This window comes from Zonotrichia leucophrys, chromosome 2 (assembly GCF_028769735.1).
Source record: "Zonotrichia leucophrys gambelii isolate GWCS_2022_RI chromosome 2, RI_Zleu_2.0, whole genome shotgun sequence".
In the NCBI taxonomy this organism is placed as follows: domain Eukaryota; kingdom Metazoa; phylum Chordata; class Aves; order Passeriformes; family Passerellidae; genus Zonotrichia; species Zonotrichia leucophrys.
Genome location: NC_088171.1, coordinates 15,511,130 through 15,527,845, shown reverse-complemented (window position 1 = coordinate 15,527,845; position 16,716 = coordinate 15,511,130). Strand labels below are relative to the sequence as shown.

The following is a 16,716-nucleotide window of genomic DNA, read 5'->3' as shown; positions in this document are numbered from 1 at the left end:
TCATGCTGTAGTTCCAGGAAAAGCTTGTAGCATCTGCTCCCCCAGAAAGATTCTTATTTCTTCATGAAGCCTTTGATGTGTGAGTGCTGCTCCCGTGACAGCTCTGGGGGACCCAAGCCCCAGGACAAGCTCCTTGCTGCAAACACAAGTTTCCAGCCTGTGCAAGAACAGCCATACCCAAGGGGAGAAAAGATGGTTCAGAAAACAGGACTAATCTGCTGCTTCTGATTAAACTCCCAGCATGGATGTTAATTAATGCTAATTGTGTTTCAGAAAGGCTGTTTACCACTGGAAAATCTCCAGTCTAGAGTCCTAAGGGCAATGAAGTGTTGAATGGAAAGCAGCATCTTAACTTCTTTATTTTACCCATGAAATATCAGAATAGGGCTGTGCTTCTAATTCACCCAATGCCAATTAGCACTTGGGAAAAAAATCCCCACCACCTTCCACTTTCAAACTTAATTCTAAGACACCTGATCCAAGAACATTTCTCATTGATTATAGCAGAGCTTTTGAGAGAAGCCCAGCTCAGCAGCAGAGTCCAAAGAGCAATCTCTGGGCCATTTTGGCTCTTGCAGCAGCTGCCTGTTCAAGAGAAAGTCACATAACTGCTGCACACACACCCAAAGTGTCCCAGACGCACTGCCTGGCTGTCTAGATCAATCTTGCTGCGTGTTGGAAAAAAATTAAATCAATTTATAGAGTTTGGCACTGGAGAGAACAGGAAACTAGTGCCAAAATCCTCTACAGGATTGGGGCAGGGGGGTGATTAGTTAAAACCACAGCCCACATGATGCTGAGATTCACAGGACAGGACTTGCTACAGGTGACATCAGCACATAACAAGAAAAAAATGTCACCTGTCAGTGCTGTTTTGACCAAAAGAAAAGCCCTCCACTACATTAGCTTGCTGAATCCACACCTGACAGATTTCAGCACTACCTCCAGCTTTAAACTGTACCCCTCTTTTTGGCCTGAGTCCCCTCAGTATTTCAGAGAAGCACAGAAGAAAGCAAAAACTAAAGCCAAAAGGGAAAAAAAAAGAAGACTTTTACCACTCCTTCACTCAAATGTTGGCCAAACTGCTGTGTGAGAGCCAAGGATGAGGAAACCCAAGCAAATAATCCAGCTACCCTGCAAAGCTCTTCTGAAACACCAACACATTACATTCTTGTCACAACCTTTTTATTCAAGGACATTTTAAGTTTACCATGCAGGCTCTCCTTTGAGCTTTCCTGTCAAGGTTCTTTTCTGCTCCCAGATCTATGAAAATGAGATGCCAGCAGCCATTTCCCTCCTCAAAGCTTTCAGGAGCAAGTGCTGCACAGGGCTGCTCACACCACCTGCACACAAAGGTTGCTGAAGGCAACTGAGCCCTCCTGAAGCCAGCAGGTTCTGCTGACAGAGCTCAACAAAGCCTTTCCTTTTGCATCTGCTGCCACACAGATATTGAGTCTGCTTTCAACAGTGCTACCTAGTCAGCACCAGTCAAGAGAAATCCAGCTCTTAATGAGCAGACGCCTTACTCTTACTGGATTCCTCTTTTGAGCTGCCTGGGAATATTGGAAAGGGCAGCAATGGACGACAGAAAGAGGGAGAGGTCTGCATGTGGTGCTGCCAGCTGTCCCAGATATAAAGCTGTCCCACAGTCACTTCTGACAGCTTTTTTTGGACAAAAACATAGTCATGGGATGCACTTATGCTGGTTGCATGGGAGAGGTAACTGCTTTGAAAGAATAGGGTGCTTTCTTTGTTTTAGATAGAGCTGTGCAGCTTAAGGATAGCCTTAAAGATGTGTTCTGACATCAATAAATAGAAGGCCTTTTCAATCTTTTCAAGATTTTCTCCAAGTCCTGGAAGCCTGCACAGGGACAAACCACACAGTCTGAACTGTGACACATTCTAGCACTCTTTGGAAACAGAACTGGTAATTATTTATTGGAAGACTTTGGATGTACAAATGACACCTGACATTCTTGTAATTCTGTTTCTAATAAGAGTTGGGTAGGATGCTCTAATTCCAAGTCCTCCTCATCCATGGATGGACTGTGGAAAGAAAGCTGTGGAGACAGATGCACCTTTTTGGCTGGCAGGGGAGTTTCAAAACTACAGCTTAAGCAAAAAAAAAAGGGGGGGGGCAGGTGGAAATTCTTTATTGTCACAGCAAAATGATGGATTGCTTTTAACCAGACTGATAGGACCATTTGCATTCCAAAAAGTTTTCACAAAAGCATCTGAGCTCCTGCATAATCAGCAGTTCAATACTGATGAGCTGTGGTAATGTACACATAACATCCCTGGCTAAAATCACAGTTGTGTAACATCAACAAGAGTTTGCTCAGCTGAATCTTGAAAAGCATCTATTTCCATGATGTTTGGGAAGTTTACAGGCTCGGTTTGCCACCACTGTACTTGTCACTGAGGGCATGTCACTATTACAGACAGCTGACAGATGAATCCTTCTAAGCAGTTGCCATTTTCTTTGCTTTATGAAGCTCTGTCATTTTGACAATAATACATCACATTCACACCAAAAACTGAATGAAAAATTCTTTTAAAAAACATCCAATCTTCTTATTATAAGTGGCCTTTTACAAGGCTACCAAACTGTCCACAAGTTATCTGTTCCAGGCTTCCACATACAGAGCAATTTATTTCACAAACAAGAAAAAGACAGTTGCATCATTTTAAACACAAGGTTAATTAATGAATTTTTGATAGGCAGCTCTTCTGTGCTTGGCATTTTCAAAACATAACTACAGATGCTTAAATTACATATAAAAATTCTACAAATTTACATCAGCTTTCTGTATGTGGAATATTGCCAGAACATCCTTGTGCTCTTTTCCTTTCACCTCTTCATGCATAACATTTACATTTTTAGGTATTCCCATTACAGCTAGAATTATCAAATAACATGTACACCATTGTATCAAAGGTATCATAGGCACCATAAAAAGATTCCAAATTAGTTGTGTTAGAATGAATCAGACAAAACATCTGTTAAAAAATTCAGAATATCATGCTACTTATTAGTCAAGGCACTAGTGGTTCAAATAGTAGGCAAATTTGGGATTATAATTCAGCACCAATCAACTAGGTATGCTTTCTACTTTGTTCCAGTGGAACAATAACAGGATTATTGCAATAAACTTGTGTTAATCTGCACCTTGGATGACTTTCAAAAACAGCAAACAAGATACATGAGCTGTTATATGTAGTGTCAAAATGAAATCTTGGAAAAATTTAAGTTTACTTTCAGGATTAGTGGCAAATAGCCTTACAGTGACAAGAGGCATGCAACAAGAACACATACAGTGATAGCTGAAACTTGGGCAGAGTTTACATAGGTGACAGCAGGTCGATGACTGAGAGCATTTTTCCAAGAAGAAAGCAGCGAGAGTAAGAGCTCAGGAATTGAGGCCCCTTGGCAAAATGACTTGATGAGAAAAAGGAAGAAGAGTGATGAAGTCAAAAAACAATGCACAAAAAAAGAAGATATGGTCATATCAATCACTAGATGAATGCTAAATATTCTCATAAGGTGAAGAAGAAATGTAATTCTTATCATATGTCACACTGTTAGACTTGACTTCACCTTATCAAAATATAGACACAGAAGAAAATTTGAGAGGTGGAATTTTGGATACCTAAAAAACAAAAATTAATTGCCTACAGAGACCAAGAAGAGTGTGTGCTGAACACTCAATTACGTACCTACAAAGTCAGCTATGATCATGCAGATGTAAAACATTAGGTTCTTGAGAGAGATTCTCTTTTAATATTTCCAGCTTCATTTTATTCTCTTTGTACTGTTGATATCTATTTTGCTGACCCTACTCTAGTGCTCTACACTACACACAATTGATAGTGTCTCACAGAAATATTCTGAACATGGGACTTCTGCTCCACTTAAATTATCAAAAGAATTTACACATTTTTAATTTTAAATTTATTTGTTAAGATATTTATTTATTTTTAAATTATTCTATCTGGCATAACATGACTTACACTAGTGCCCATAAATCATGCAACTCTGCTTATAGCTTATCTTTTATGGATAATTAATTTAGGCACACATCATCATTATCATATATTCATGAAGAGTTTAGCATTGTGTGTCTTAATGATATGAACATACAGCTGTAAAGTACAGTTCTTTTGATTTACAGCCACATCTAAATTAAGAGTATTAGTAGCTGTAAATGAGATTTTGGAACTTGACTAGCTACATAGGCAGAACTTTTACTTTGCAATATGCCTATTAATATCTAAAACTGAAACACTTTTTGGATCTTTGGCTGCAAAAGTCAATCACAGAAGTGACCAAAATCCACTTCCTGCCATACAGTGGAACTGACCTCTTATGCCTTTCATCTTTATTGTTTTTCTTTCCTCCCTCTGCATGATCATCTTGTCCAGCTTTACCTTTTTCATTCTCTTCTACTCCAAATTTTATTTATCTATCCTCATCTATTTTCTTCCAGCCACCCCTTCTACAGAAGGGGGGAAAAATATATTTACAGGTCTGAAAAAAACTCAATACTATGGAAAGGAACTGTCAATTCCAATTCATTATCCATAATGAGGCACAGCAGGAGAAAGTGAGGCAGGTAGAAAGACCAGTAAAGCACAGCAAGATAGCACAGATCTGTAAGAGGCGATTTTGCTGGAATTCACGTGACAATACACGAAAATAATGAACACTGGCTCTGGTCTGTCTTTACTTATTAGAGGAGATCTACACAGTTTAATGTCAGACCTCCAAAAGAGGCTATGAAAGCCAAACATAAAGAGCCATTTCTATACCTATTAATGCAGGAATGCATCTGGATAAATACAAATTTAATGATAGTGCTATTACACTAGAGGTGATTAAAAAATTGAATCATCATCATGTTCAGTGTGATGTTTCTCTTTTGGTCTTCATCAGACAACAAAATAAGTACAAGTACTTATCATGCACTATGAAGACCAAGAACAAAATATGGAATCTAGCAAGACAAAGACTAAATCATAAGACAATAACACTGCATTGCTCAAACAGGCCAAGGCAAGAAGCCATGTGTCAGACTATTTTCTTTATTATATGTATCACATTCAAAATTACCTGGAGTTTACAAAAAAAATCCAAGAATGGTAAAACACACAAACTGTTCAGACAAACACATTAGTAAAGAACACTAAAGTATCTGGCATGGAGAAATAACGTCAAGCCTAAGAAACACCTGAATGTTATCAGTTTCTTGCCTGTCAAAAATACATACATACATCTGGTTTTCTTCTTATTCTACATCATAATTACATTATGGTTATGTGAAACTATTTTATGGCAACTTCTACACAGGTATTTTTTTCTGTATTAGGTGTAGGTGTATGTATTTAGGCCCTGCAAGTAAGAGGGCTTTAGTTTATGGTGCTTTACATGACTAACACTTCAGTGAGGGTGGGGGTTGTTCCTGGGCTTACCCAGCCAGTTCCACTTCCTTGGGTTTTAGTGAACAGCAGTGATGACCCTTGTAACACTGCCCATGATGACATCCAATTCTTTCTGTAAATAATTGTAAACAAACATAAAATAAATTGACTCTGAAAGCAGATATTTAACCCGTCGATCATTGTTGCTGAGCTGACCTGTAAGTTAATATAGTTAAGCACATATATAGTCATTAGTGGCATCAGTAAGTCTTAATTGCTATCATATTTGTAGAAGGAAACATATGTTAACAATCCCAGCCTGACCATCAAAGTCTAACTCAAACAAAGCTAATTAGTAGTAGAAGCAGTACACCAAGAGAACACCATGCAATTATAATTTCAAAGGGGCTAATCTGGAACGCTCAGCTCCCTGTGTACTTAACAGAACATGCCAAACTACTGCATAATTCTGAAATTCACTGATCTGAGATGCAACTGTCCCATGTTTATGTAATAAGCTCATTTATATTGGCAAAAAAGTACTTCCTACACATCTGAAAAATTAAGAGAAAGAACAAGTTGTTTCAGTTGTCTGACTATTTGATTTTATGCCAGCAGACCTGTCCTCCTGAGGTTATTAAAAAAAAATCTTGACAAGCCCTGAATATCAATTCCCATTCCCCATGAATTATTACTTAGCAGCTCTCAAAGTGACAGGATGGCCACGATGCATCTTTCTGTTCAGCAGTGCAACAATCCAGATCAATGATTCCAGCAGATGCAACATAAATGAAGACAGCACATTGCACCAGCAGCAGCTCACACACATTGCTGTCTACCCAGCCCTAGCAAACTCTCAGTAGAACTCTGAGGAGCCAGGCTGGAGGTCAGATGTGCTGCCCAGCCAGACTGGACTAGGTCAGGGTGGCTCTACAACAACAGCTGGGTGTTGGCAATTTAATCCTCAGAACAAGCATGCTTCATGTATCACAACTCTGGGAAACTGAACTAGACAGAACACACTATAGATCTAAAAGATTAAATTAACCAAAAAATAATAAAAAGGGAGGAAAAGGCAAGAAGCAAATCTCAATTAACTCTGAGGATGCCACACCTCTGCAGTATTTGCCATTGATTCAAAACCCCAGAAATGCAGTTAGACAGCATCACCTGATTACACATTATGATTTATAGTGCAAATTTCTGCCTGGGACGCAGAGGAAAGTTGGAAATTAGGTCAATCACCTACAGGAGACTGACACTGGGCAAAACACTGCTCCAAAGCCTTCACAAGCACAGTGAAGGGAGAATTAAGGAACACACAGATGTACGCTCCTTCAATGTTAAAGGACAGCAAGTGAAAGTCTGAAAGCTCCTCTTACACTGATTTTATCCAAGGAACAAGGCACACTATAACCTATACAGACTTGTTCTTCAGTAAATCAATCAATGAATCAATCCCATTTTAAAGAGCTGTCTCTCATCAATGCCCCTTCAGGAAAAGGCTGGCCTGTGTGAAGCCCTGATCCATGAGCCTCTGGCTCTCTGCAGTCCATCAGCTTTAGCTCACTGGGACAAACACATGGGCTAAGGTTAAGCTGTGTCACACAGGAAAACCTCTAAGGCAAATTCACACAAAAAGTAAGAAGTTGCAAACCCCAGTATGCTGTCCTAATACAAAAGACCTTGGATAAACCCTAAGCACATGCACTTTTCAAGTCCAAGACTTACCGAACTTTCTTCCCATTTTCTGTGATTTTTGTCACATTTAATAACCCATACTTTTCTTGACCCTGTAAGATAAGAGTAAGACATAAGAAATATAAAAGAAAACCTGCTTCTACTAACATCACATCACAGAATTCAATCCCCCAAATAATCCATTTCTGGCTGTAAGCCATCTTTGCTCATGCCATAACTTCAAGAAACTGTCTTTAAGCATATTTAAGTATTCAGAGATCAGCAAAATCAAAATTCCTCTGGGAAAGTACTTATTACCATTTAGAGGGTAAAAAGCTTTCCCTCATCAAGATCAAGGTTCTTTGGGCAAGCCAAATTAAATAATTTGTGATAGTAGACAGTGAAAATTATGAACGTAAAATTTATAGTGATTTATATAATAGTAATATAATAATATCACAATAGTCCTTTACTAAAAAAGGAGGTGGCTGACAAAAAACCATCCTTGATACCCATATAAATTCTTCCTATTAATTTTAATATCATTTCATATTTTAAATAAAACATGGTTGAAGTGCATAAAAAATTAACATATTCATGTTAAAAACAGAAGAGTGAAGTACTTCTTTGATGTCCTCTTTTCTTCCTATCCCCATGGAAAACTACTTAGTTATGTCTTGTTGATGAAAACCATCTATATTAGTATGCCTACAAAAAAAAAAAACTGGAACACCAGTCAGTGATTGGTGGGAGAAGAACACTGCTGAACAAGAAGGCTGTTTGCAAGTTTCAAATATTTGAAGTATTTCTAGTCTCTGTGTAAAAATAATGAAATTAAGGAATGTTTGAAAAGCATTCTAGGATAAAAAGATTCACTTAAACCATCACCTTAAAATGAGGTATGAAAAGCTATCATTTTTTTCTGACACCCCAGCCTGGTCCAACCAGCCAGTGGTGCTAAAAGAATGCTAAATTATTTTATCATCAATTCCTTTTCAGTAACAGCTTCTAAGAGTTCCTAATGTATGTAACAGTTGAAACAATCAACTAGGGAATGGATCCAAATTAGTTTTATCATTAAAAAAATGACCTCAATTCTAGATCCAATGAAAATAGAAGATAAATCCTCTTCAGAATTTTCCTCTCAATCTCAAATTTAAATAGACCATAACTGCACAATACAATTTTGAAGATTTTTTTTTCTGGGATACCAAGGACAACACTCTTATCAGAGACATAGATCTGTTTTTCACGGACTTTAAAAATTCTACCTGCAGCTTTCAAGCCCAGCACATAAAATACAGAAAAGACACATTATCAAGGACAAAGGTGTTTTGCTGGTGGATCAGATGTTACTTCAGTCCAGTGGTAACTCCTGTTCCTACTCAGTTTAATATCTTCACTCGGCTGAAATGCTTTTCCCAGCCAGTGACAGATGCATTATTTTCCAAAACTGGTATTTTCAACAGAAGAAGTGAGCCCCTTCCCTCATCCACTCTCTAAAAGGCCAAACAAATGAATTATCCCATTCTTTAGATTACTGTATTTGTGATCCATGTGGACCAGGGACCAGCAGTCCCATGCATTGCACCCTTTTAACAAGCAGAACAGCCTGTTGCCAACTTTCACAGAGGTTGAGCAACCTGTGCTCACTTCCCAAAATAAATCATGGTTTTTGTCAATTACTCACAGTGGAACCAGTGGGGATGTTCCAGAGAATAATTCAGAGCAAGGATCATACTGCCCTACTTTGCAGCAACACTAGGGGGTACTAACAGGAAAATTAAAGGAATCAGGAAAAATAAGAAGAAAGCAGGTTAAGGATCAAAATTCTCAAAATTTACCAGCTTTCTTTGGACTATTTGAATCCCAGAGAACAGCTAAAGAAAATACAGATGTTTTTTCTATTACCTGAATCATGAGTGAACTCTTCTGCAAAATACAGTTTCAAAAATTCAAGATCCGAATTTAAAGAAATTAGATCACATGCAGCAATAATTGCTTTTGTGTAAGGTTATCAGCTATGCTTGCTTAACAAAGAATGTTTATTTTACTGTGAAAAACTGTTCGAAGTGTTGTGAGAATGGATTATCAGGACTAAGCCAGAGAATTATTCCCCTGCATGCAGAGTAAGGAATAAATAGGAGAAGTTGTGTCTTTAATGCCCTGAGGTTCCTATCACAGGGCTGGTAAAACTGACCAAGTTAGTTATTTCAATGCTACTGTAGTACAGGTCCAAAATTAAAAAAAAAAAAAAGAATCCAAAAGAATGAAGTTTTTTTTATCAATTTCCTGCTGTTTAAAAATGAATGATCACGTTTAAAATATAAACTGAAATTTTAAAAAGCTGTTTAGCAGACTAAGGGTTTCTTTTCCCAGAAGTTGTTCTACTAAAACAAAAGGACACAGTTTATTTATGCTAGGTCCCCAATGTCTCTTTAATAAGACTGAAACACAAGCCAAAATTAGAGATATCAACTATTACTAGCAGTGAGGGATTCTGTGAAGAGGGGAAATTTTCTGTTTTTACTGTTAGCATTTTCTAGATGCTATGTAAGAAGATGTGACTGTTGGAGGAAGCAAAGTGAGTTCTACATCATTAGGCACAATTTGGCCACAGTGAATTTTTGACTTAACCTACTATCACTAAGTTGCATTTAAACCAAGGACATTCACATTTTTTTCCCGAAAGCAGAGCTGGATGTAATGCATTCCTTTTAAAATGCAAAGCCTTCAAATAGTTTTATCCCATTGTTTTTCCCAAGAACAAGAAGGCTTGCCCACAATTCTCTAATCATGAATAGCTCTGTTTCTACAATATCTACTTATTTATTTAAACATTTTGCATACTGACTGTGGCTTGATGCTTTGGTGAAGAAGGAGATGATTCATTTTCAGGAAAACTGGCCTTAGAAGCAGTTGACAATTCCTATAAAATTCAAAGAGTCAATGTCAACAGATACTGTTATCATCTTTTATACAATTATTTTTTTCCCTAAAGATACTTTCTCTCTCTCTTTCTTTTAACACACTCATAGATTAGAAAAGTACTTCTTTTAGGCATTCATAATATTCTCAGACAGTTACATTCTAAACTTACTTACTAAACAGTGTTCTTACAAGGTTTACAGACAACACACCAACTGGGTTAATTAGTACATAACCATTTGAAAAAAAGATGTTAATACATGCTGCATCAGCATCAAGCAAAGGCTTCATCCTTATAAAGGGGTAGATTTTTTGCAAGACATTGCTATCAAATTATGATGTATATTTAAAATAATGGCTGATTACATTATACCATATACAAATAAAATGATTTTAAAGAATACAATATGTTTCTGTGTGGTCAGTAAATACAAGATTTTATATAGAAAAACAATATATATATATATATAAAAATATATATAAATATAAATACAAATATAAAAACATACCAACTTTATTAATTTTTGTGGCTCATGATCATTAATCTCCTTATAATCAAACACTGAAAATCTCTAGAGATTTGGGATTTTGTTTTGAACTGTTAACAACAGATCAAAATAAAATACTTAATCTCTGAAAACTAGAAAAATTGCCCATCTGAGGGGAAAAAAAAGGCATGTGCATTTCCTCTGAAGTAATGATTGCCTTGCACAAACACATTGCTTGAAAATCTGGTAAAGAATTTCAAATGGAAGAAAAACATCACTTGTTCTCTGTTACTGTTAACACATTTCTCCCCCTCTTTCTTTTTAAATCCCTTGATAGCTCTCCTAAACCCAGTTTGTTTTGCAGCATTACATAGCACTCTGCACACTTGTGCTTTAAAATTCACTTCCAAATCTACCTAGAAATGACCCACTAGTTCTTTTAGTAGCATAATAACAGAGAACTTTAGCACTCCTAAGTCCATATTTTCAGATGTCTGCAAAGAAAAAAAAAAATTCAAATTAAGAAAACCAATTGTTCCCCCCCAGGAAGGTATTTTTCCCATGCTTATCAAATTTTCTAGTTGATGGCTATATCCAGATATGTGCCACAGCCAATAAACTGTTAACCAGTATGTTTGGTATCATCAAATTCTCATGAGCCCTGGCAACCCATACTTTCATCCTGACACATTTCAGGTATTCTCTTGACTGCCCTATTTTCATACAGTTGAGTTCCATTGTTTTTCCAGGAAAAAAAAAACAAATAAGGAAAATAAACAGAAAACAGCTTCCCTAGGAGACAGCTGAAAAGAAAGTTTGGGGTTCATGTGGCCACCCAGACAAATACCAGTTGCTTTCCTTTCTATTTCATGCTGAATTTGAGGCAGCTTTCATACAGCAACAGCAACTCTGGAACAAGAAATCCAGTATTTGTGGTAATGAAACACTCCCTTTCCGCATACTAATTTAAAGCAGAATATATTAACAGTGTGCCTGCTAGTGCTAATAAAACAGCTGCATTAATGAACTAAAAATTATTTGTCTTTCCATAAAACATTAATTTATTGCTCCACTACATGTTTTAAATTTTCTCAAATGTTGTGCTCCATATAAACTATTTTCTTCTCACCAATAAAAAAACACATGCTGCCTACATGTTTGGAGACTGTTAAAGGAGCTTTAGGCTGCTGACTTAAGACTTCACAAATGCAGCTCAAATAGAGTTTCTTTTGGTTATTACCCATAACATTTGTGGGGTTTATGTTTGCTTCGCTAGGTTTAAGTTCTCGATATGTGAACACTGAGCCTTGAAGAAATGTAAACAGCTCCACTTATTTAATGTTTTACAAAAGCTTCTTCATTTAGTGCAGCACTACATAAAGTTCTTTCCAATATGGAAACAGCAATATATCTTATGCCAAAAAATAAAAAGTTAAATCTTCCTTTAAAAGCGAAGCCAGAAGTTCAAGCTATCTCCAACAAAATCATTCATACCTGTGAAGCATAAACTGCACATGAGGTTAGAAGTGTCCACTCAGCTCTGATTTATCAGGGCTCCATCTAGGCTGTGTCTCATGGAGTGCCACAAGACTCTGGTACAGAAGGATGCACGAGGCAGAGGAGGAGGAGGAGGGAGGGGAAAGGAGCAGCAGCAGCATCTCAGAACTGCTGGAGCTGAATTAATGCCCAAAGGTGCAAAGTCCCAGCCAAGCACGGCCCACTGCCTCCTCAGCACCACACATGATCTATCCCAAAGTGACAACTCAAAAGCTCAAGATCAAATCCAATAAATCCTGCTCTGAAGAGCTAAGTCAACTCATGGAAAGCAAGTCCATTAAAATGGATACAACAGGTTGAGCAAGTAAGGTTCTGGGCAGCAGATCCATTGTCATTACAACTATTGTGTTTTGTCCATTCAAGTTTGGTTTTGACATCTGTGATTACACAAGGCCACTCATAGGCCTTTCCTTACATTTTCAAATCTGCAGTGATTTAATTTTTTTTTCTCTGAATTTTAGGAAAAGGGAGCTTACAATGCCATTTCGTAGCATTTCATTCTGAGAAGTCTGTTCTTAGATTTCAGCACTACCAAGTTATTTCATTTTCCAGGTATCTTGGGATGGACTGCAGTGAAGCCACAGAAACCAACATGTTATCACTGTACATCACCCATTTCCTCCTGCTCAGCTCACATCAGCTCTCCTGACCAATGGGCAGAATGGCCCAGCACAAGCAGAAATGGAAAAAGTCAAAGCAGAGGGAGAGCAATGAAAAGGCCCAGTCTCCTTGCTGGCCTAAACAGCACCTCTTCCTGTACAGCCCAAAAAGAACATGCCCTGGGAATGGGCAGAAAACAGCTCTTGTTGTTACTGACCCACAGCATTTTTCAGGCTAAACACCAGCTCAGCTGTGGAGGATCAAAACCAAGTGTTTCAGCACTTTCAGTACTGTCCTCTGCCCTTCAAAAACAATATTAAAACCCTGTTGTAATCATGCACAGCTTTTCCCCTGAACTAACACTAGTTAAAATACTTCAAGGACAATAAAAGATCTACTATTCACAAAGTAACAGTAGTGAAGTTATTACACAGCCCTTGTTTTTGCTGCATGTTATACACAATGATACAAGAGACCAACAGAAAATTGAAATTTCAGAAATTCATGCATAGTAACTTCTGGCACATTAAATATGTCACACATCAGAAACAAGTGGCATTTCACCATGTTGGTAACTTGCTCCTACCTTGTCATTGGTGTCCAGCACAATTGTGCTGTGCCTCCATTTTGTTAGAACTATTGGTTCCTGTAGCCTCCTGTCCAGACTCCTACTCTTTATTATATCTCTCTGCTGCTGTGGTGAAGCATTATACTAAAAAAAAGAAAAATAAAATTTTAAATAGAATCTAAATCATGCAAACAAGACCTGGACACACCACTCATATGCCTAAGCAGTGTAAACTTTCAGACTTCCGATGTCACCACCCAAGTGTGTGAGAACAGCCTTGGTTTTATTCTGCATTTAGTCTTCAGAATTCTCCTTTCTCCTGCAGTCCTTTCTGAAGCAGCAGCTAAGACTGGCATGTTGGGATAATACTCTCAGTTGGCAGAGAGGTGTTTGATTTCTTCTGCAGTAGATGTTGCTGATTTTGCAACCCCAACAGGGTATTGAGAACCACCAAGGAATTACAGGAAATACAAAATGTAAACATTCACTCTTCATGTTGCATTGACAGAACTACAGCACCTGACCAGCTCTTGTGTAAGAAAATCTGTGATCCTAACAATATTTAGATTGTTATGACTGCCTGGTATAACTCTGACCCCAAGATTTGGGATGCCTAGGATGAGGAGACATGAGAGTGAGGACTTGCTTTTACAGAATAAACACATCAAATTGCTTATAAAATAATTTGCTGGTTTGGAATGTACTTACCATATACAGATGTACACATTCCATAAACATGGAAGATAAATATTTAGCAGGAAATAATTTTAAGACCTAGCAGAGCTGTAATAACCAAGGAGAGACCATATTTATCATAGGTTTTCTAGTAACTCAAGAGCATGCAAACTCGCTGAGAAAATGTGAGGTTCATGAGAAGGACACAGCATTTAACTAGATCTCACAACTGCAGCATATTTTTCATTAATAGTGCTGCCATTTTACATCATCACAATACATTATAAAAAATTCTAAAAATATTTCAGACAAAGTGTTATACTGAAAACACAAACAAGAAAAGACAACATGGATGTATGGGGGTTTTAAACGATTTACTAAATTCTCATTTTTTTAAATCAGTATCAAAAGACTGAAATCCACACATACAAAGAAACTTAAGGCAGCATTTGTGGAGTGACATAAAGCACTAGAATCCACTAAGTAGGAAATAACAAAGAAAAGTGAAGTGTTCCCTTTAGCTAAAGCAATAATCTCTGCAAGGACAATGAGTTCTACAGTTTTGATATTGATTCCTGTTACAAGCTCAGAGCCTCAGGTGTTCAAAGACAAAATAACCTATACCTGCACATACCAACAAAGCATGGCAAGGTTTAACCTAAACAGCAACACTAAATCTAACCAAAATTGCATAATACAGTTATATTTATTGCACAAATAAAGAACCAACATTGCTACTGCTATAGCACTCACAATGCTTGAGCTAGCTTTGTAGTTTACTATGAACAGAGTTAGTGCTCCAATAAGCCAACAGATGCTTAAAAGTGAAATAACTTTAGCGTTTTGTTACATTATTTTAATAAGCACAAGATAAGTAAAACACTCCCAAGTGAATGGATGTTGCAGAACTGAGAATAAAATTTGGTAGTTCATGTACAGACAGAAACAGATCAGCTGTCACTGCAGAAAGTCTGAGCCTGCCTTTGTACTGGCTTCAGCACATTTGCACTCACATGACAACTGCTTCCCCACAGTGGTGAGGTTTAACCAGCTCTCAGTTTGTCTCCTTGTTAAATCAGAAGCTGAGCTGTGATACTTGCTGAAAGGACCCTAGTGCTGCTTTGCTTTCTCGTTGAGGAAATATCCACTCTAACAGAGCTCCTGCTACCCCAACCACAGCAGCACGCTGAGCAACGTGCAGCAAAACTGCCTGCCAGCAAAACTAAAATCTAAACAACTTCCAGCAAACTGTGTCTAAATCACAAAGAATGCAACAAACAGCATTCCTTGCAACAGCTCTAACCCATGTAGGTGGGCAGTTCCAACACATTTCTTGCTATGAAACAGAACTGTTTATTTCAGAAATAGATTTACACATTACTGACACTGGTATACATTATTTATGGAAATCTTCCATGCACTTTCCATTTGAGTAACTGAAGGAATCGAATGAACAAATATGTATTTTGAAGTAATTTATCTTGAATTTAAGTACATTTCACAAGTTAGGATATGGGCACAGGTGATCTGTACTTAAACGGTGCCTTTGATACTATCACAAGCCACAGGAGTGAACTTCTCTAACAAACAATCTCACCTTGAAGGGAAAAGGAACTGTAACATGAAATTCAAGTTTTACTAAGCATATTTAACAACAAAGCAAAGCAACAGTATATGGAGCTCATCAACAAAGCACTGCTAACAACTCAGGAACACTGAGCTCTATGCATTGTAGCAGCTTAAATAATTTGCATTGGTGATACAAACAGTGTTGGTAAACTGACAAGTCTTTAATGGGAACATTTGACATTTCTGCCCCATTTCTCACAATAGAAACTTCAAGTAAATCTTTTTTTCTCAGATGTATAAGAGGTTTTTTGTTTGTTTTATTCATTATAAATAGTAAAACACACTGGGAGGAAGGATGATGTGGAAATAAAGTTTTGTGTTTCTGGGCTCAGGACAAGTCTCCACTTTTAAAATACATGAATTGGTCTGTGATGTCCAAAGAGAATCAGAGGGAGACAGAGTCCCCACTTCCTACTCCACACTGTCCAGCAGAGCTCACCATCCCTAGACCAGGCAGTGTCCCCTGGCCAGGGAGAGGTGGCCAGAGCAGGAAGGCTTCCCTGCTTGGGTGATACCACCCTGCTGCCCTTTGCTCTGCCCCACCCCAGCTCAGCTCAAAAAGCCTTGCAGAACAGCTTCAGGTCAGTTCCCTGATCTCTACAGGACTCCCACCTGCACAGGAGCTGCTCTCTCTCCTCCTGCATTTGCAGTATTCACCATTGTTTATCAGAAACTAGGTTGGGCTTGCCTTCCCTCAAACAAAATCCTGGTTTTACATAACCATAAGCAGGCTTTCTATGCCTAAGACTTGGTGTGATCCTGAAGACAGATCAGGCAAGGCTGTCCTCTGCAACAAAACTGACCCATTCAAGATTACACACTGCCTGGTGGGACAGGCCCTTCTACACCATGTGCCTTACCAGCATCTTCTTAGGGTGCGGTGTTTGCTTCCTAACACTAAAGCTTTTTAAAACATAGACCACAACTCCACATTTACACACTACTGCTCCTTGGAAATCCTCCCCAAACTCAAATTTGTCCCAATACACTAATCCCTCTGGCATATCACCCCAGTTTGCTCTCCATTTCATTGGGAGCATCTCTTATCACACAGGGGGCACATGAGCAAATCGTTCATTCTCTGACTGCACACACCAAGGGGTTTTTTGGAAACAGTTCTTGCTGTAGTTCAAGGATACCAGTGGTGTAAATTTAGGTCACAGAGTATTCTTT

At 38.0% G+C, this 16,716-nt stretch overlaps 1 protein-coding gene across 7 annotated transcripts in view; it reads right to left on the bottom strand.

Annotated features, from left to right (window-relative positions):
• Nucleotides 1-16,716, bottom strand: part of ARHGAP12 (Rho GTPase activating protein 12) — a 74,064-nt gene that overhangs the window by 13,432 nt on the left and 43,916 nt on the right. For all 7 annotated transcript variants that reach the window (XM_064704003.1, XM_064703999.1, XM_064704002.1 and 4 more), the window contains 4 exons: nucleotides 13,258-13,383; nucleotides 9,953-10,027; nucleotides 7,150-7,211; nucleotides 5,470-5,551 (listed from right to left, as the gene is read on the bottom strand). In XM_064704003.1, the coding sequence (XP_064560073.1) occupies nucleotides 5,470-5,551; nucleotides 7,150-7,211; nucleotides 9,953-10,027; nucleotides 13,258-13,383 (345 nt within the window). The remainder of the gene's footprint in view (nucleotides 1-5,469; nucleotides 5,552-7,149; nucleotides 7,212-9,952; nucleotides 10,028-13,257; nucleotides 13,384-16,716) is intronic.